This window comes from Gouania willdenowi, chromosome 14, assembly GCF_900634775.1.
Source record: "Gouania willdenowi chromosome 14, fGouWil2.1, whole genome shotgun sequence".
NCBI classification, from domain to species: Eukaryota; Metazoa; Chordata; class Actinopteri; order Blenniiformes; family Gobiesocidae; genus Gouania; species Gouania willdenowi.
The window spans coordinates 13914592-13935642 of record NC_041057.1 but is presented as its reverse complement, the minus strand read 5'-3'; the positions used below and the strand labels follow the sequence as shown (position 1 = coordinate 13935642).

The following is a 21051-nucleotide window of genomic DNA, read 5'->3' as shown; positions in this document are numbered from 1 at the left end:
ACTGTTTTCATTTTGAACAAATGCAATAATACAAAAACAATATTACAATAAACAAAACATTTGATGCAGATGGCTTTCCTCCAGAAAAACAAAAACAAAACAATTACATACAGTATATTACTGCATGCCTTTTTTGTTTGAAACGTAGTGGGTGGAAGGATAAACATATTAGTCCCACTCCTTTTCCTACATCACAATTACAAATAATAATTTTTCCGCATCCTGTTTTCCAGCCATTGCTGCTGTTAATAGATTCATTTTGTCATATCTTTATATAATTTTGATTTAATACTCACAAAAAACATGTTATACACTTTCAAAATAGTCATACAACTTAAAGATGTTTTCTTAAAATTTTCTTTTAAATTGCTTGATATCTGTACAGTCTATAATTTCCAGTGCTGTTACAGAATCATATTAAAAATCTTATAATAATGATAATAATAATAATAAAACATTTGATTTGGAACAGAGCTTTTCAGGTCACTTTACGGTACATAGTATAAAAACCACAATGAAACTTAAGCTAAAGCATGGTCAGGTGGGAAATGCTATTGGTCAAATAGGTGAGTTTGAATTGGGGAAAATCACAGGCTGTTCTTCGTAGTGAGTGTTTGTTTTGGTTGGTTTTTCTTTTTCTTTCAACCTTTGTTAGCACGAGTCCCAACATTTCATGTGTCCTTTTTACAAAGCGGGCTGTGCAGTGGTGGACAACAGCAGACTTATGTGGCTCTTTTAGCTTTAACAGAGCAGCTGGCTGTGGTTCACTAATGCCCTGGAGGAGGATGTAACAGAGGGCCAGATGTGTAGCAGTCTGCTCGCTCTTAGCAGCTGGAGTCAAATACTGATGCAGCCAACCTGTTATATAAGAGTCCAACAAACTTGTGGACTGAGAGCATGTGAAAGAGGCTGAGAGAGTTAATAGCGATGAGAACGCGCTGCAGTGAGAGGTCACTAATCTTCTGGTGAAACATAGAGGCAGGTTTTACTCTGCTGCACAACAGTTTACTGAAGCAAAGAACTGCTGATGATGTGTGTAATGCTGGGGATGGAGCACAGATCTGAAGCGTAAACAGACTTTAACTAAACTCAATTGATCAGTAAGGGGATTCTTGTAAATTGATTATATTTAGTTTTATATGAATAAATGAATAAGTAACTCACATATGGTAATTTTTTTAGTCTTTTTAATTTTATTTCAGTCATAATTAGGTGATCCAAATTCTTTTTGGGTTCAGTTTAATACAGTGGTTCTCAACTGGTCCCACCCTGGGACCCACATTTTGCCACGGACATTAAATTGCGACCCATTTTTTTTTCTTTTTTTTTTTTTTAGAATTCAGCCAACAAAATTAGGTTTTTCCAAAATAGCTGTTTTCCCAACATAAATCTACATATTTTCCAGTGTAACATGCATTTCACAGCATGCCTATCAAAAGAAAATTTTATTTCAAAATAAAATACAACATGAGAGACATTAAGCATTTATTTAATTTTGACCAGCTGTCCGCAACCCACCCAATACAGGTCCGCGACCCACTTTTGGGTCCCGACCCACCAGTTGAGAATCACTGGTTTAATACATTTAAATACATTGTAGTCAACTAAAAATAACTCTGTTTGTATATTTGTTGTTGTTTTTTATACATACAACCAAAACCAAACCCTAAAAGGTTTTACTGCAATAAAATAACCCCATTTACATATTTTAACCTGTTATCCTCTTGCATTAAGGGAGATCCACTTTGCTAAATCCCTACAAAGATTATATCTGGTTATCTTTTTCAACAATGCCCCACAAGAACAAGTATTCTAACTTTCCCCTACCTCAAAACAAACTCACCAAAATTTAGGTCAATCAGATTGACAATTTTTGTACGCCTTTAACTTGTTCACAAAAAAGACAACTATATTTATATTAACATGTATCTTTAGATGTTTTAATGGTGCACTAGGTTACATACAGACTGTTCCCGCCCTCTGGCCACGCCACTGCAACTGGTGTTTAATTAATTTATTTATTTCATCTAAAAACATGCACACAGAGTTCATCAATCAACAGTAATTAACAAACTCAAGTCGACCTCCTTTATCTCTGACCCATCTTTACCTCAACAAGCTGAAGCATTTATTGCAGCCCTGTTATTGCATGTTTTATTCCTTTAAAAACGATTGATGTCTCTACGTCACCGTTTATTGAGTTACTCTTATGTAAGTAAGGGTCTTGGCTTAGATGCTGCTTTGACGTGACAGAAATGTAAGGCTGCTGTGGGAATAAACTTGAGTGAATCCCACGTGTGCCATTAAATAACTCATTTTTTCAGGAAGAAATTGATTCAATGATCAATAAACTGATTCATTTGCATGATGTTGGGCCGCTGAGTTTGCAGATGGATCACTGTTTATTGGACGCCCTTGTGAAGGTGGTCACCTTCGTTGTGTCAGTGAAGGCTGGAGTGGGCCTCTTAAATGTTCCAATGCATTAACATACAGGGACACATGGCCTGTATGTTACATGTTTGTTTCAGTTATTCATAATAACATTAAAGGTGTGAAGCTGTAAGCTTAATCATGAATTCCCTTCTTCCAATTTGATGACCTTTTTTTGTGCAGGTCATTTTATGAAGACCACTTAAAACACATATCACTTGAGCACCATTTGAATCAGAATGCTTTGAACACCGTTACATTTATATACAGCTAAATTTAAGAAATCATAACTGGTGTTCTCTTGAAAGTATACAAAAAACGACTTTTCTTACACTTGTGGTAACGCAGTGTGTTAAAATGTCTTTATGGTTATTGCTTTCTCTACAGTTCACGCCTAACATGTATTTTCCCGTTAAACCAGCATCAAACCTCTAGTTTCTAGTAGAGCTTTGGAGAAACAGGGAAGCTTCCCTTTATTAATGGCTTTAATAACATTTGCAACTGTGGTTGGCTTTGCAGCTCAATCTGTGACCAAGGTGCGTGTCCAAGAAAAAGAGGAGAGAAATGAAAAGCACTGAGGGGCGGATTCATTAAAGGTTAATCGGTATTAAAACGTGTGCAAACGTCACTCCACGCGCTAACAAGGAGTACAAAGCCCAGGGAATCAGGAGTGCGCTGCCACTGCGCTTCCCAATGCGCCCTCAATCCATTTAGCGTGTCACCCCCTAATGAATATGTATAGTAGGTGGATCTCCCAGGGGAATTAAAAATATGGGAGGAGGAAATGTAAATAAATGTATGCAGGGGGACCAATGCGATTCATGAAATCTGGAACTGTTTGCGGTGATAGTGTCAGTACCAGAAAATAGTACGAGTTGAGTTGCTGAGTTGCTGAAAGTCACTCAAAGTTGAAAATTTTGAACTTTTAAGTGACTTTGAGTGATTGATTGATTCAATTGGCAATGACTTTCTCCCTATGTCACAGGGGTAGATGAAGCGGTGAAGCGAGCAAAAAGCACTCTTCACGGGCCATTTAAACAAATATAGTCACTGAAGTTGCTTTCGGTGTGTACTAGATATGTTTTTTTCAACTTGAAAAATTAAAAGAAAAAAAAAACCCCCAAAAAATAAAGGTCATATGTGCTATATGTGTTCCCTCCACCACGGAGGTATGTTTTTGCCATTATAATTTTATCTATTTATTATTTGTTTGTCTGTGAACAATCTCAAAAACTAAGGGACAGATTTTGATGACATTTTCAGGAAACATCCAAAATGATATAAGGACGAAGATTTAATATCTTTATTTGTTTAAATTCAGTATTGTACATCACCTCCCTTTAATTAATATTGTTTAAAAGAAAAACATTGTAGAAACACTTTATTGTATTCCATTCTCTTATCTAAAGCAGCAGTAGCTTTTAGCTTGTTTTGTTTTCTTTTGTTTATTTAAAATTCAAGATAGGGGACAAATAATAATTTAATTAATAAACAAATATGTATAAATAATTAATTTATTACAAGTAATGATCATCATTATTTACAGTTTAACGGGGTGTTTTTTCCTCCTACATTTGCTAACTTAATCGCTTTTTTTAAAAAATTATTATTATTACACTTTTTTTTAGTAAAAAGTGCGACACTATTTATCGCTGAGAGGGCGGGGCCAGTGGAAGTGTGGGACCGCGCGTGATTCCTCAGAGAAACACGCACGCGCCGCTGCCGTGGCTCAGTAGTACAAAATCCAGCCGCGGAGGATGAAAAAGTAACAAGTCATCTATTTTTTATTTATTTCTTTTTGAAAGCTGAAGTTTGATTCAACAAACGGCAGTAGCTGAGCAAAGCTCCATGAGCGGGAAAACGAAAAGCAAAGAGGACAAGGAGCATGGATGTAAAGGTGAGGAGCGGCTCATCTTTTTCTCTGTTTGTCAGAAAAGACGGGGCGAGCCCTTTGTGAAAATGCTGAGATCAGCAGTGTTTATGTGTCCCATTGTCCACAGCTCAGCCTCCAGTGTGGAATTAAAACATCAGAAAAAGGACAATAGTCTCTTTCTACAGTGATTTGACAGTAATTATGGGTTGCGGTGTTTGCGTAGAATAGAAAAAAAACCAAAAAAAACAAAACAATTTGGATAGAATTCATTAATTTCCTATAATAATGTTTTTTTTTTTGTTTTTTTTAAAGAGAGAGAAACACTTAATAATAATAATAATAATAATAATAATAATAATAATAATAATAATATGTGCGCTTGTGTCAAAAAAGCTAAAACAAGTGATTACACTCTCTCCTTATATTTAGATCTAATATTCAGCATATTCATAAACTATCATTGCCATGGCGACAAAAAGGGTGTCGCCCTCAAGATGAGCTCCATCATGCATGAATGTAACTGATTCCATTCATAAAACAAAGGTGAGCCCAGAAAAACAAACAAACAAAAAAAAGGACTGACTGATTGATTGATTTGTATATTATGATAGATAATCATTGTAGTTAATAACATTCTTTATACTTTATACTAGGGGTGGGAGAAATAATCGATGCATCGCGTCATTCTGACATAGCAATCGATAATCAATTCACACATTTGAATAGTCAGTTACAAAAAAAAAAATACTGTAGAAGAATATTTTATTTGACTAACTGATATTTTAAAAGCAGTTTATTTTATATACAATTAACTATGTCATATAAATCATTTAGAACAGCTCTTTATGTTTATTGTACAAGTTATAGTAAGGATTCTGCTACTTTGGCACTTTGCCATACAGTTCAGTTTCTAGATGTTTATCTCCTAGTTTATTAAAGGTAAAAAGGTGAATTTATCTGAATGCAATTGCTATGTTTTTAAAAACAGCAATTCATCACTGGTCATGGAGAGAAACTAAGAAATGCTGCAAAAAAAAGTGCATCGAGATACATCGATTCATATTCGAACCGCAGTGAGGTGCATCAATATTCTAATTCTTACCCTGTTAAAACTACATTTTTACATATCATAAATACTCAATTATATAATTTGGAGCAGCCTGTCAAATGTAATTATATTTATTGTGGTGGTGGTAGGCCTGCTGACTCTTAATGATTCTTGTTTATTTGTTTTAAAACAATTATTGCAAGTTTTTGGATTAAAAATGCTGCTTCACGCTTAGAATTGCTAAACAAATGGTTCCATTTTCTGACCCGCTTTTGACTGTTTTAAGGGTCGCGGGGCTTCGGACGACTGTTGTCAAATAATCATTTAAGCTTGAGAAAGTAATTGTTGTTAGCTGTACTCTGTGCAAAAATCACATTTCCATATTTTTGCCAAACAACTGTATTACCAGATTTATCAGAAATATGATTCCAGGTCAAAATCACTGCTGCAGAATGTCACTCAGACACTTTTTTTCTAAAATTCAGTTGCACTATGTCAACATGTTTTGGCTTTTTCTCTCATAAGGGACAGCACGTGTGAGTGAGTTCTGTATTGTGGCTCGTTTCAGGGCAGCTCCTAGTTGCAGCGCTATTTTTACCCCATCAAACATGTGACTGAAAGTCTAGCAATATGGAGCAAACAGACAATTGTTGTCAAATGTTGCTCACAATCCAGTTGAAAATCTAGTGGCCTGTGATCACACAGCTGTGTGGGATCTCATACAGAACGCCAGGGTGAAAGTACAGTAACTGATTACAAATACTCACATTACTGTAATTGAGTTGCTTTTATGGATATTTCTAAATCAGTCATTTCAGTTGTACTTAAGAAATAAAGCAATCCATTACATTTCTACACCCAACTGTTCCACTTTCTATGGTTCAGGTTGTGGTTTCTGCTCATTATGTTGTTACCTAAATGGAAAATTTGGCATGGCACTGATTTAGAGTTCATACATGTATTTTATTTTGAATTGAATTCATTGGTTTTATTTTACTTTAAAAAAAAATAAAAAATTTACATTTTGACAAACCTTTTATTTTATACATATGATATTGTGGAAAATAAATTAAGTTCTATATGTGGTAGATTTGCTCTCTCCTTTTTTAAGTTTATACATGAGATGTTTACTGTATGTAAGGGAACCGTGGCAAGATTTATTACCAAAAATAAACATGGGGGCTGAAAGTAACTCGTAACTTCTACTTAGAGTACGATTTAATTGAGCTACTTGAGTGTTTTATGTATGACTTACTTGTACTTGAGTAGAATATATCAGCACTGTTTACATCTCTGGCATTTCTATAGTATTTTTCCCATAAAATGGGTGGCTGAGTGTAAATCATCTGAAGCACATAAAATAATAGGGGTGTGCATTACCTGGCATCTGGCAATACGATTCATATCCTGATACATAGGTAACGATACGATATGATACATCTCGATATTAAAATATAACGCGATTATTGCATTTTTTTTTTTTTTTTTTAATATATATGACTTAAGAAACAACTAATCTGTAAATTTGTACACATTCATGAGAAACTTATGTATGAAATATATTTTATTGGCATATTTTAAATTCAAAACATAGGCTTTAACATGCCATGTGCCAACAACTTCAAATAAAAAAATAACACAATCTGCCTGTGGCTTTTAAACCAACTTTGACTTTAGTGCAACATGACTTTAGTATAATTTAACTGAGGTATATGTCTAGAATAACAAACAAATGCAGAAAGTTAGTACTTTATTTGTAGATTTTATTGAAAAAACACAAGCTGGTCAACATGCCCAGGTTTAAGCGCACTTCTTTGTGCAGTTACAATGTCTCCTGCAGTGGAAAATACTTTCCTGGTTAAATAACGGTTAAAAATATAAAAATAATAATCATAATATTACTTTTATTTTTTAATTGACATGGATGCATTTTGAATCGATCCGAGAATCGCGTGACGTAACATCGCGATATATCGCCTAATGGCATTTTTTCAACACCCTTATTAAATAATAACAATAGTTGACCCTATTTAATGTGTCTGGTGTGATTTTGGAAAGGTTTCATAGTCAGTAAAGTCAAATGGAAATGGGTAAACTGACGTGAAAATAGGTATATTATTAGTATGTTGTATAATTGCCTCGTGCTCGTAGGACGCATCGATCTCAGATTCATTAGTGTCTAGTCATGGTTCACTGCTCTATACCTATTCATATTACACACATACATAATTTGTTTCCTAAAATGCACAAATTAACTGCAAAAACACACAAAAAAAACCCAGCAACAAACACATACAGTATTTCCCCTCTAATAATCATCAGATAAGTCTTTATTCTTAATGTTGACATGAATGTGGCCCTCGGATCTGACAATCACACTCTTGTGGCCCCCCCCCACAGTGATAAAAGTTGCCCCTCTCTGTGCGACAATGTTTGGAAAAACAAACTCTAGTGTTAACATAGTAAATCTTGTTTACGTGAGCCTTTACCCCAGGGTAAGAAAATAATGCTACGCAAACACATCGGCAACCACACACACAAGACAATAAAACCAAGCCAATAAAAGCAGAGCAGTGATTTATGAGATGATGGGTCCACTGCGGTAACACCCCCCACCACACTGTACAGTAATGGATTCCATCACAGCTGGGCTCAGCCCCCCCCGCCCTCCCCCATGTTTGCTGAGACAGATGTGCTCATTTTTGAAGATGCTTTGTGTTGCTTACAGTGGACAGAGGAAGCTTCCAGTTCAGTACAATTACACAACAGGACAGACATTAACATAATACCTACTGCAGCTTTAATTCAACTGGATATTATCTGCTTTAGCGTTGTGCTGCACTTAACTGTGTATCTTTATTAGTGTGTAGATCTATGCCTGGAACTAAATGATAATAAATGAGATTAAGAAACATCTCTTAGAGTAGTGTTTCTCAAATAGGGGTACGTGGCACTACAGGGGGTACCTGAAAGAGAGAGAGAGAGAAATGGAAAATCAACAATGAGAAGAGATGACTGGAAATGATAAAAAAAAATTAAAAAAAACTATATAAATAAATCTATTCAGAAGCCACTACATCAGTGTTTTTCAACCTTGGGTTCACTTGGAGTTTAAATGACTTAGACGGATGTAAAAAAAAATAAAAAACAAGCAGTAAAATGTGGACTGTCATTGCAAAATTAAATGAAAGTACAGCCAGAGTCATATGCCTGTACTGTACCCTGTAAAGCCATTAAGGATTAAGTATTTTTTTTGTTTTTAAGGGAACTCATTAACATCTTGTTCTGAAAGGGATTTGATTAATGAATTAAGTGAGGTTAGAACAGTCATTCCAAGTCTGTGGAAGTGATTCCCTGCAGATTGGACGGATTCAAACCAACATGTTGATGTGTGGCGCCCTCTAGTGGTCAGATGCTCTAATTACTGCAAAAAAAAAAAAAAACAGAATCTGAGAACACTACAGAAAGTAACATAGTGATAATTTCCATATGCATACTCATTGCCTAAGAGTTATCTATGGTTTGTGTTAGTTTTAGTGCAGGGTCATAAAGTGTTCTAGTCCTGAAAGTCCAGAAATTAGCAACAAAAATAAAGATGACAGAAAGTAAATAAGAATTAATTGTTAAAATATGCAAAGAAAAGTTAAATATGACACTGGGAAAAAAAAAAATAAATCATCTTAAAGACAAACAAGCAAGGGGACTACACTAATTCATATTTAGAAATAAGTAAACAGAAATCTTCATCTTTTTCATTATTTTTAACAGCAGACAAAGTTTGTTTTGTTGTCATTATGGGGGAGAATTTTCTACGCACAATTTATGTGTATAAAATTTGGATGTAATGATAATGTTATTTACCAGAAATGTAAAACTTCATTCCACTTGATTGAATATTTCAACATGTATTTCTTTATATTTTGGAGGGATCTGAAATTTAAGGTACTGAATTATACACAGCTGATATTTAAATTGGGTAACTTTAATAATAGGTTTTGACTAGATTGCTACTAACTAAATAATAATAAACTATCACCTTCATATATCTTCCATGTCAGTGTTTCTCAAATGGTGGTGCGTGTACCCCTTGGGGTACGCTATGGCACTACAGGGGGTACTTGAGACAGAGTGTGTGGAAAATTAACAAATGAAAGCATTCAAAATATGAGGTTTAATAATGTTGAATAATGCAATACAATTATTAAATTATTAGTTATTATGTAAAGTTATTAAATAATGTACAGTTTATTTCTTGTTAAAAATGATAATCATAATAATGAGGATGGAAATGACCTTGATTAAAATATGAACTGAAAATACAAGGTAGGAGATGACCGGAAATGATCAAAACTACATAAAAAAACCTATTCAGGAGCCGCTAAACACTGTTTTATTCCATTCATTAACAAAATTGGAGTCTTCAAATGTGTGTTAATGCTCATTCATTCCATCATTGTACTCTATAGTTGTTATTTCACAGTATTCTTTGCAAAATGTTGTCGTCGGACAAAAGGGGTATACTTGGATTTAGAAATAAGATTAAGGGGGTACTTGAGAACCACTCTTCTATTTGGACAATTTAGATATAAATGTATCCAATTTGGGTATGTCACCTCTGAATAAAACAACTATTGTTCCTGAAAGAATGAAGAATGTATCTCTAGGGTTTTTTTCTTCTTTTATCCAATAGCAGCTCAGTTATTGGCAACCTGCCGAGGCTGAAGAAGGAAAGACACAAAGTTGCGTTTCCTGTGCCTGCAGCAGCTTTTTTCTCTCAAGTTGCTGAGTTGAGACGTTATTTAATGACAGCATCTTTCCTCGCTGCATTCAAAGGCTGGATGTGTTGTTTTACAGGCCGCTTCACAGGAAATGCAGCAGCCAGGACAGCGATGTAAGAGCCGGATGGTTGTATGGATTCAGTGCATGATGCTCGACTTGGCACGGAATGTTTTCCACAATACATGCACTGATGACATCCAGGAGGCTCTCTGTAGGATCTGCAGAGCAAATCACTTCAATTAGAGCTTCTTTAGCAACATACCGTATACTCGGATGTCTTCATGCAATCCACCACAAACCAGAAGCCCTACTGATCAAAATGAGTTTTTGACTGAGGCATAAAATCATCTAAGATATGAGCATCTGACTGACATCAGAGCAGCTCCAAAAGTTCAGCCTGTGTTTAATCTGCAGAGGTCGATGTGTGCTATAAAAGGGGCCAAAGAAAGGAAACACTAAATCATGGTCTGATTGAAGAGATGAGCTCACGTAGCTAAAAATTACCGTTAATCGTTTTTTCTACTTTTAATCTGCTCCAGATGGAAAAATGTCAGAATACATGCTTTAAATAACAAACAGGTCAAGATCGACGGAGGGTAAAGCTCACAACCCTCTGATCTGATGATGGGCTGCTCTAAGCACCCCGACTGGAAATGACTGGTCACCACACAGTCACCACTCACTTTTGTACAAACTTTAAAACATTCAATAATACACACTGTTATATATATAACATATATATATTAAAAGCCACCAGGGGGCAAGTGACATTACTGTTTTAAACTACAGCACAACTATTATTTTTATGCCTTTTTTTCATTCACTCTGCTTTAATATAAACTTTTTGGAATTTTTTTTAATTTAATTTTAAAGTTTTTGCTGAGCTCCATTTATATTAAAATGTCAGATGTGTGTAACATACCACAATAGACACATCAAGGTTCATGACAATAAATTCATATTTGATTATCTGTGTGTGTGATTAAAACATCACTTCGAGGGGCGGGGGAAACAAATTGATAATCACTTTTATTATTGACGATTATAAATCCATTAAATTTCCAAAGATTGATTGTTTAAATTTTCAAATTGTGATACAAACCAGGCGAGTCCTCCTAATTTTGGATATTTCATTGACACTATACAATATTGAAGGTGCTGTGAATTGTGAAGGAAGTCATATAATTCAGCAGCTGACTGATGTTAAATGGAAGATCAATAATCAGGAATAATCAAAAATGTAATTGATTATTGTTAATAATAATAATAATAATAATAAAAATCAGTTTGTAATTGAATGGAGACTTCAATAATCAGCCCTATGACGATGAGCACATTTGATCACAGTGGGGGCCACAAAAATGTGATTGTCTGATCCGAGGGTCACATGATCAACATTCATGTCAACATTTAGAATAATGACCAATCGGAGCATTAACAGGAAACAACAAAAGATTTCAGTTTTGGTCTTTTTTGTGTCATTTTCTGTAGTTTTGTAGTCATTTTGGTTGTTTTTGTAGTACTGATGTGTATTTTTTTTGTCATCTTTTTAGTCATTTTGTGTGTTTTTGTTATTGTTTTGTGTCTTTATGTGTGTGTGTTTTTTTGTGAGTCATTTTGTGTATTTTTTTAGATGATAATTTCTTCTTATTTTTTTTTGGTTTGTAAACAGTTCACAATCTCCGTTTTTTAGTTGTTTTTTTTTTTTTCTTCCTTAAATGTGTGTATTACCAACCTTAGTTTAGATTTATTATTTAATGCCTGAAACGTTAACGTTGTCTCCCAATAATCAAACTGATCATAACACCAGAACACGTTAGTGTAGTTCATATTCTAGCCTGACATCTTGTGGTATTAAAGCTCTCAGGGGAAATAGATAAATAAAATATTAGGATTACATAACTATGCAGTGTCATAAACAAATGGGAAGTTTTAGCTGCTTTTTAAATGAGAAAATACAGTTTTTTAACTAATAGTGGTTAAGTGTGTTTTTTTTTTTTTTTCAGAAGCAACAAATTAAGATGGTAGACTGTATCATGCCTCTTCCTTTTCTGGGACTCACTTGATATTAGATATTATTAGTAGAGCACTGGTGCATGTGTGCTCTAGTTTGTCTCCAATTTGCCTGATGAATACTATCACAAACCCACACACTGTCCTGTATAGACCAGTGTGTTTGGGAAAGGCCTGCTGGCTCCCTCCCTGTCTTATTGTGCCAGATCAGCGGGGCCCCGAGATGAATCATTAATGACCAGTTTCAACGGCTTAATGGCCTCTAATGTTCTGTAATGATCCACCATCAACACCATGTGCACAGGCCTAATGGATCCAATGCCCTGGAGTATTCTCTAGCTTGAACTTCGGTAATTTTTCCGCTTTTGGTCGGGCAGCACACAACAGGAAGTGCACATAGCCATGAGCACAAGGCTGCAGAGCTCCACGGGCACAGCATGAGTTTCCCTATCCGTCGCTCCACCTCAGGTAGGATCCCAAAGGTCAAACTCCAATAACAGGCGATTTATGTCACTGTTGCAACGCAGATGTTATTAGCGTTAAAGAAGGTGAGCATTAATGGAAATTCATTGATAATTTGTGATGCACTTTAGGAACGAGAGGCTACCCAAGCTTAGAAGAGGGAAAATAATGGTGCATAATAACAAACTTGTGATGCTCTCGAGAGTCGCAAAGTGGCCTGAGAAAGTTGTTGTGATTTTGCTGCCGCGTCCTGAAATCTACCCAGTCGGATGTTCTCCTTTAGTGATGTCATACTTCTATGGAGCTCAGCTTGTTTGTATTTGTTTTAACTAACATTTTGTATAACTGGAGTAAATTACGTATGGGTAAGTTAACAGGTTGAGATCTCTCCATGGTGCTGAAGGACGCGCCCTTCTAGAAAGGACAGCTCTGTCTTGTTAGCACACTTCATGCTGCTTCTTCTTTTTTAAACCACACACTCGATAAGCTCAGAGTGATAGTGGGTACTTTGCAAATTAAGGAATGAGAATGACTTGGTTTTAGGAACATAATCTGTTACTTTTGAATCCGTGTGTGCTTAGAACTCCTTCACTATGGATTACATTTTAAAAAGTGTGAGATTTGAGGTCTCATCTTGTTAGCTTTCACTTGTTTTGAGCTAATGCGACAAATCACCCCAAATCCAGAGTCACAGTTTGTGACTAAATATTTACCACGTGTCTTATTATTTCTATTTTATTATTAGTATCACTATTACAGACTATTTGTGTTCACTATCTCTGGGCTACTATTACGTTATTCGACTTGTGTAATGCTACTGCAATGAATAGATCCTTCTGAACTATTTTGTTGTTGTTGTTTTTATAGAGCATGCTCACGTTGATGTATTTGTTGCTATTTCTTGTGTTTACTTGGCACAAAAAAGGATTGTTCCACCCAAAAGTAATGCCACTCTGCTCGGTGAAAATATAGATATTATCTTAAAAGCATGTCAGACTGCAGGACGTGTGTGAATGAAGATGTTTTCTTGTTCAAAAGGAAAGTCATGGCTGTGATTGTTCTCTCTGACTGAGCTGCTGATTTCGTTGCTCGACTCTAATGGAGGATTGTGGTCAGTTACAGCACTGGGCTCCAGTATGAATGTGGTTCGTTAAGCATCTCCTCTCTATTCTCACTAGAAGAAGGAAAACCAAACCACTAGAGAGCACCATTTCTCCAACCAAATAAACCAATACATTTGATACCACAGAGGAAATATGGCTTAAACTACTTTCTATCCCAACATGTGTCTGCCACACCCACTAATCCTACTCAGAATCAAGTGTTGAAGTCTATAAGATACTTTGATGTTGTTTAATTCATCCTGCAATGACAAACTAAACCTTCACAACCAAAGAATAGCAGAAATGGTTTCACTGAGACACATTAAAGGGATCCTCCACTGTTTTTACAAATGTGGCCCTAAAACCTTTGAAATGTCTTTATTAGAAGATCTATGCCTAACAAAACGCACTATTTTGCACCATATTAGTTTAACTTTTAAAACTGGGACTATTTTACCCTGTGCGCCGCCACGTTGAAATGACATCATTGGTGGCGTGATTAGCCCCTTTTAGTCCATTAAGTTCTATGGAGTTGAAGCATTCAGGATCATTTTAGCAGATTTTTCAGTCAAAATGACAACTTGTGCTGCTTCACGTTGCTCTAAAAATCAGTAAAACTTAAAAAAATTCAATCTAAACCTCTTTTGTTTACTGAGCTCTTCTTCTCTCCTTAATGGCGTACTGATAGGGTTTACTGATGTTTAGAGCAACCCAAAGCAGCACAAGTTGACATTTTGCCTGAAAAAGCTGCTAAATTATCCTAAATGCTTCAACTATAGAACTCAATGGACTAAAAGGGGCTCATTATGCCTTGGGATGTGGGATAAAACTCATACTGGGCTTAACTTTAGACACGTTAATCCCAAATACCTGCTTTAGGTATTACCACGCACTCATTCCCCCTGTCCACAGCCACCACCATTATAGCTAAGCTTCACACTTGATTACACAACATAATAAGCACAATATATTCTACAACTTCACATCTCACCCTCACGGTAAAATAATTTATTCTTCCCCACCCGTTCTATTTCCTACCTTGAGTCTCTACTCCCTGCTCCCTCCCCCTCCCCCCTCCACCTAGGTGTAACACTGCTCTCCCTTTTTATATCCTCCCTATAATAAAAGATCTCTTACTCTTCCTTAGGGAGGGCTGGTGATGGTCACAATTAAGCAATAAAATAAATCAATTTATTTTATTGCAATAACAAAACATGCATTGCTGTGTCATAATGATTGCACTTCTTGTAGTGTTGACCTTTGACAGCATGTGCAGACAAGTAAAAATAAAAAAAAAATTTAAAAAAAGGGGGGGGGCTCATTACGTCATTTCAACACGGCGGCGCACAGGGTGAAGTAGTCCCACTTTTAAAAGTGGATAAAACAAATATGGTGCAAAATAATGTGTTTTGTTTGGAATAGATCTTCTAATAAGGACATTTCAAAGGTTTTAGGCCACATTTATAAAAACAGTGGAGGATCCCTTTAAACCCCACAACATAACAATGGACACAGACTGGTCTACACTATTGAGCTAAATTAGCACTGAAATATTGATCTATTTTAAAAAGCCTTTTACACAGCCTGTGTTTACCACAACTGGGTATTTCATTTTAAATAGCAGCACTGACCATCATCCTACTGCATAATCCGTCTGTTACAGATTCAATGCAAAGTGTGGTTTTAAACTTTTTAGCTTATACTCATCCCAGGAGGAGATCCACTCATATATAATATCTAAGTTCAGACACTGATTATCTTATTTATTATCATCTACTTTAATGAAGCCATGTATAATATCTGGGGTCCTAGAGGGCACCCGTCCTGCATGTTTTAAACGTCTCCCTGCTCCAACACACCTGAGTCTAATGATGGTGTCATCATGTAGCTTCAGAGAAAGCCTAATATTATTAGGGTATTATTATAATGAGCTACCTTTTACAATCACATTTTGCAGTCTTTATGCCTCTTGATCTTATTCGATAACGTGACGCAAAAATCCGCTTGAGATCTTTTTATTGCACAAAACAAATAAACGTACAACAATGTAACAAAATAATTTCAGACAACGTTTTAATTTAGTAATACTTAAATAAAGGCCTAATAATTAACCACAACCCCAGTGCTAAATGTTGGTAAAATAAATGTTCAATGATAAAAAATGAAATTTAACATTGTTGTGTTTAACTTCAAAAATAAAACACAACTACTTAAATTGGACATTTTTGTCCTCTGATCATGTGCCACCTTTGCACCTATGTTTTAACATCAGTATCTGTGAGGGGCGTGTCCAACAACAAATTAATTCAATAACAAATACAGCTCCCGCTATACATTAAGCAAAATAACAGAACATCATTTATTTTTAACTAATCATTGTTATTGATTATGCTTAGTCAGTAATTATGTTTTAAATGTCTCCCTGCTCTAAAATACCTGAGTCTAATGATGGTCTAATAACGAGCCTTTACTATCAGCTGTGGTGAACCAGGGGAGCATCTAAAACATGCAGGACAGGGGTTCTCCAGGACTATGGAGTAACAGCATTTTTGTCTAGTTTTTATTTTGTTTAGGATTGTTAGTTGTTGTTCTTACTTACCTCATCAGATGGACTGCATCTAAAATCTCTGCTATATTATATATTGTTGTTTTTTTTTAAATTTATTTATTTAATATCTTCTATTTTATTTATTTATTTATTTTATTCAATCATAGCACATTATTGTTCCAAAAGGTTAATTATATGTAATCCATTGGTTTATAATAAATGGGTCTGTTTTTTTTTAATAATCAAGCCTTTTCTAACATTCCACACTACACAATAAGTAATAAAAGTATGTATGATTCATGCTGATATCGTATCGGATCGATATCGGTACCGGTCAATACCCAAGGCTGCAGTATTGGTATCGTATCGAAAGTGAAAAACTTGTGTCGGGACATCCCTAAATATCAAGAAGCATAGATTGCCAAATGTTTGAAAATCTTCTCAACGATTAATCAAATAAAAAAGTTGATGAATTAATCAAATACTAAAATAATCAGCCCTAGTTTCACTATCAACTTCTTCTTTAAATGTGTTCCATAGTTATAGTATAAAGTACTCCATCTTTTCACCATATACTGTATTATATATATATATATATACAGTATGTATATATATATATATATCGCACCACTGCCAATTTTCCAAAATTCAGACTGCGTCAATATTCTTCCACATTTAGCCTGAGTATTAGAGGCCAATTAGTTAAATAAATCCAGTATAGTGTTTATTGAAATGCCATTTGTTTTCATCCCAGTAACAGATCCATCACCACTCCTCTCCGTGTTGTTTGTCGGATTGCGTTTCTATTGATTAGGTTATTGATCTACTTGCCCTCGCTAACATATAAATTTGTCTGTAGGCTGGACCGACTGCTTAATGTTCCTCAGGAACACGTCGTGTTGGATCTGTTTACGCTGCTTGTGCTTTTTCTGTCCCAATGAGCTGCTGTTCACTGCACGTGGTGTGAAGCAGGATCTCATAGAAATTAGATGAAGGACCAGACTTCGCTCTCTGGCTGCACCCACATGTTTGGATATTTGGATGTTCCCAGTGACACAATGGGTTGGTTATTGAAGCTTTAAGGCAAAAGTTGGGTCTGTGTGGAATGCACACTCACATGTGAAGTTATATTTGGCCGCTGCACATTATAGGGCGGCCTTTTCTAAAACACCAAAAGGGTGGTGAGAAAAAAAGAGAATTGAGTCGCCTTTTTTTTTTCTTTTTTTTTTAAATTACAACAAATGATGTTTTTTTTCTTCATGGTTTTCTACACATCAGTTACAGTCAGTGTCTCAGTATTTAATGTTTTTGACACACAAAGCAGTTGTTTTCCTAAACAAACAGCTGTTTTCAGGCAGATAACCCTCAAAATTAACATCTTCCATTTGCACACATTAAAAATAGATTTTTTTTTATTATTATTTTTTACGAGAGCTTATTGACTTTAGCATGTGCTATTAAAGCTATCCAAAAAGAGTTCTCATTTAGCCAGATTCAACTGGTAATTCTACTAAGGAACTGTCAAAACTCCACAAAGTGTAGCCTGCAAAGCATTGTTAGAAAACTCTAAACCTAATCTGGCAACCCAACTCCTGCAGCAGTTCACTCTCCTGTCTCTCATTTACAGTCACATCTTATTTACAAAAGAACATCCATCCATCCATCCATCCATCCATCCATCCATCCATTTTCTGACCCACTTGTTCCTGTTTTCAGGGTTCTGGTGGTGCCCATCTCCACCTCTTATTGGGTGCTGGGCGGGGGCTACACCCTTGACAGGGCGCCAGTCATTCACAGGGCAACACTTTTTTTGAGCAGACTCAAAGCGCATTACAGAAACCATTATTCAATCACACCAGTCACTCACATCAGTCATACCGGTGGTGGTAAGCTACATTGTAGCCACAGCTGCCCTGGGGCAGACTGACAGAAGCGTGGCTGCCATTTCGCACCAACTCCGACCACCACCAACATTCATGCACAATTCATACAAGACAATGTCGTGCCTTGCCCAAGGACACAACGACAATGACTTTGATAGAGCAGGATTCGAATCCCCAACCCTTCGGTTACTGGAAGACCCACTCTACCCAATGATCCACGGTCGCACCAATGAACTCCAATGCACCTAAATTTTTTTGGATTGTGGGAAAAAACTGGTGTACCCGGAGAAAACCCGTGCAAGCACAGGGAGAACATGCAAACCACACAGAAACAACCCATGTGTTCACCCTAGGGATTGAACCAAGGACCTTCTTGCTGTGAGGTGGACGTGCTTCGATTATTGATTTTTATTTCGGGCCCTTTATTTACAAGATAAAATAGAAACTAGGACTGAAACATATTATTTAGGTTTCTTCTCTATACTATCAGTTTTTATCTTTGAAGGCCTGTTGCATGGTAGCAAGTCACTATGAACTAACACCCACATTTTGTTGATCCCACATAAAAGCTCAGAATTCACAGTTGCAGGGGTTTTGCCTGTCGTGTGAGTGATAACTGACCCCAAATGGCTTGCATTAACCAAACTATTGTAAAGGGGTATGCCCAGCCCAACAAGATTAAATGTCTACTCCCAATTCTCTGGACACACTCTTGCTTCTGATGCTTGTCATCGTTCCTCAAAGCTATTCAATTAGAAGATCCGGGAAGAAAAAAAACTTTACAGGACTCTCTCAAAAAGAGGACAAATGTCAGTGTGTGTGCAGAAAGATAGACTGGCCTTTAAAAAACTGGACAGTGAGTAGGGTGCTATGCTGGAAGCAGGGGTGGACTGGTCATCTAGCGTACCGGGCATCGTCCTAGTGGGCCTGTCGACCCAAAGTGGACCGGTCCAGTCCGCTATGTTTGTTTGGGGTTTTTTTGACGAGCGAGTGGAGGCAGACGTGCCAACAGGTGGCCAAAAATGGTGCAAAAGTGGAAAATATGTGACAAGAAAAGAGTGAAAAGGGACTAAAATGGGCCAAAAGCAGTCAAGAGTGGCCAAAAAATGGGCAAATAAAGAGGAACGGAGTGGTATGTAATGGTAAAGGGTTGCTTAAATGGACCAAATGTGGTAAACAATAGTGAAAAAGGGCAAAAATGTGGAACAACAAGTGGCAAAATGTAGGGCAAAAAGAAAACAAGTGCTGCGGTATTTATTGGGCAAAAGTTAGCTTATCTGGATGAAAAGTGGCCAAAAAAAATCAAAGAAAGAACAAAAGTTGGATAACAATGTCATGCAAAAGGACTTGCAAAAATGGACAAAAAAATGGGGAATATGGCCAAAGGAAATAGGTTAAAAAAAGGGAGGGGGGGTTCTGGGGGAATAATAATTAAAGACTCTTTAAGACATAAAGAGCCATATGTTGAGCATTACTGACTTAATAACTGGTTTTTCATGGTGTCCTCTCATAACGTAGTGGGCTGGTCTGGATAGAAAATGCCAGGGCTGAATTTTTGTCCCAGTCCACCCAATGTTCATAAGGAGCTTACCTAACCACAGGGCCCATAGGTGTCTTCAGTGATAAGTTCTCACCTCCACATCAAAAGTCCATCACTTTTCGTTCCTCCTCCTCCTCAGTCTTGAAACTGCTCACCACATCCTCCATCTATTGATTTGTCCTGCTTCTTCCACAGGAGGACAGTAGGCACCACTCATGTGCCAAGAGCCACACGTAGGTCGACCCTCGCCTGCGTGTGTGCAACCTCTCTGCATGCTGCTGCCTCCGCTTTTTCATCATCTTCTTCTTCTTCTTCTTCTCTAACCAGTTGCTATGCACCACTGCAGCAGCTGTTCAGCACAAGGACCATCGAGAAAATGACACCTATAGAGTGAAGCTCTGCAGCACGAGCATCAGAGAAGAAGCAGAAGAAGAAACTGCACCAAAAAGCAGCAGCTGATAGCACCGCCTCTTCTCATTGTGTTCTACATCCTGCTTTGTCTCATTCATCATCATCATCATCATCATCATCATCATCATCATCATCCCCTTATGCAATACATTTTCTACAAGCGTTTTCACACACAAACACAATCTTCCTCTTCTCCACCTCATTTACATCATCATCTCTCACCTGCCCTTCTTCTTTTTCGTCTTCGTCTTCTCTCCCTCTTCTTCCCCTCTCCTCTTCCTCTGAGGATGTAAATCCTATGTTATATTGATTCATATTGATTCAAAGGACAATAAACTAGAAATAATTAAAAGTTTTTTTTTGTTGTTGTTGTTGTTTTAATCACCATTAAAACCAACGTCCCTGCAGCATTTGATGGCTCTGCTGATCGTTTTTGTGCCTCTTTTTCTTTCTGCACTGGAACATGTAAATAACATGACACGTGGGGCTCAGGGCTACAGGTGCCCCTATGATGAGGAGTGAGACCCCTCCTCTTCTCCATCACGTCCATCCACCTCCTCTTCCTCTCTCCTCTTCCTCGGGGCGGGCAGGGCTGCAGCAGCTTTATGAACGGACACCGCTCTCCCCCCGCCAGTCTTCCATTGACAAAACATCCCCAGCTGCTGCTGCTGCATTTCTGCACGGACGGCGTCGAGGAGCAAAGCAACATCTGCAGCATCTGCATCAACACCAGTCCAGGAGATTGTGAGAAACGCTTTGGACCAGGACCTGCTTCTTTCTGCTCTTCATCCTCAGTCCCCCAGGACCAGCACCACCTGAGGGGGGGGGGGCAGGTTAGTGGCAGACAGCTGTTGGAAACTGGGAATCAGAAGCGTTGAGTTCCATCCATGACGCGCACGCACGCAGTGATGGATTCTGGATCCGTGGCGGAACCACGGAGATCTAGTCCGAGCCTGCAGCG

General features: G+C 37.0%; 2 protein-coding genes across 10 annotated transcripts in view; one reads left to right on the top strand and one right to left on the bottom strand.

Annotated features, from left to right (window-relative positions):
• Window positions 1-20976, bottom strand: part of f9b (coagulation factor IXb) — a 37819-nt gene extending 16843 nt beyond the window's left edge. For 2 of the 6 annotated variants that reach the window (XM_028467461.1, XM_028467460.1), the window contains exon 1: window positions 19731-20354. The gene's annotated coding sequence lies outside the window, so the exon portion shown is untranslated. Of the gene's footprint in view, window positions 1-19730; window positions 20372-20475 lie in introns of those variants that run through there. The other 4 variants (XM_028467462.1, XM_028467463.1, XM_028467464.1 and 1 more) reach the window with 4 other exon arrangements.
• Window positions 4185-21051, top strand: part of LOC114476154 (fibroblast growth factor 13-like) — a 31343-nt gene continuing 14476 nt past the window's right edge. The window contains exon 1 of one of the 4 annotated variants that reach the window (XM_028467468.1): window positions 4185-4327. In XM_028467468.1, coding sequence (XP_028323269.1) covers window positions 4279-4327 — 49 coding nt within the window. In that variant the 5' untranslated portion in view covers window positions 4185-4278. Of the gene's footprint in view, window positions 4328-12521; window positions 12692-12950; window positions 12971-21051 lie in introns of those variants that run through there. The other 3 variants (XM_028467469.1, XM_028467470.1, XM_028467467.1) reach the window with 3 other exon arrangements.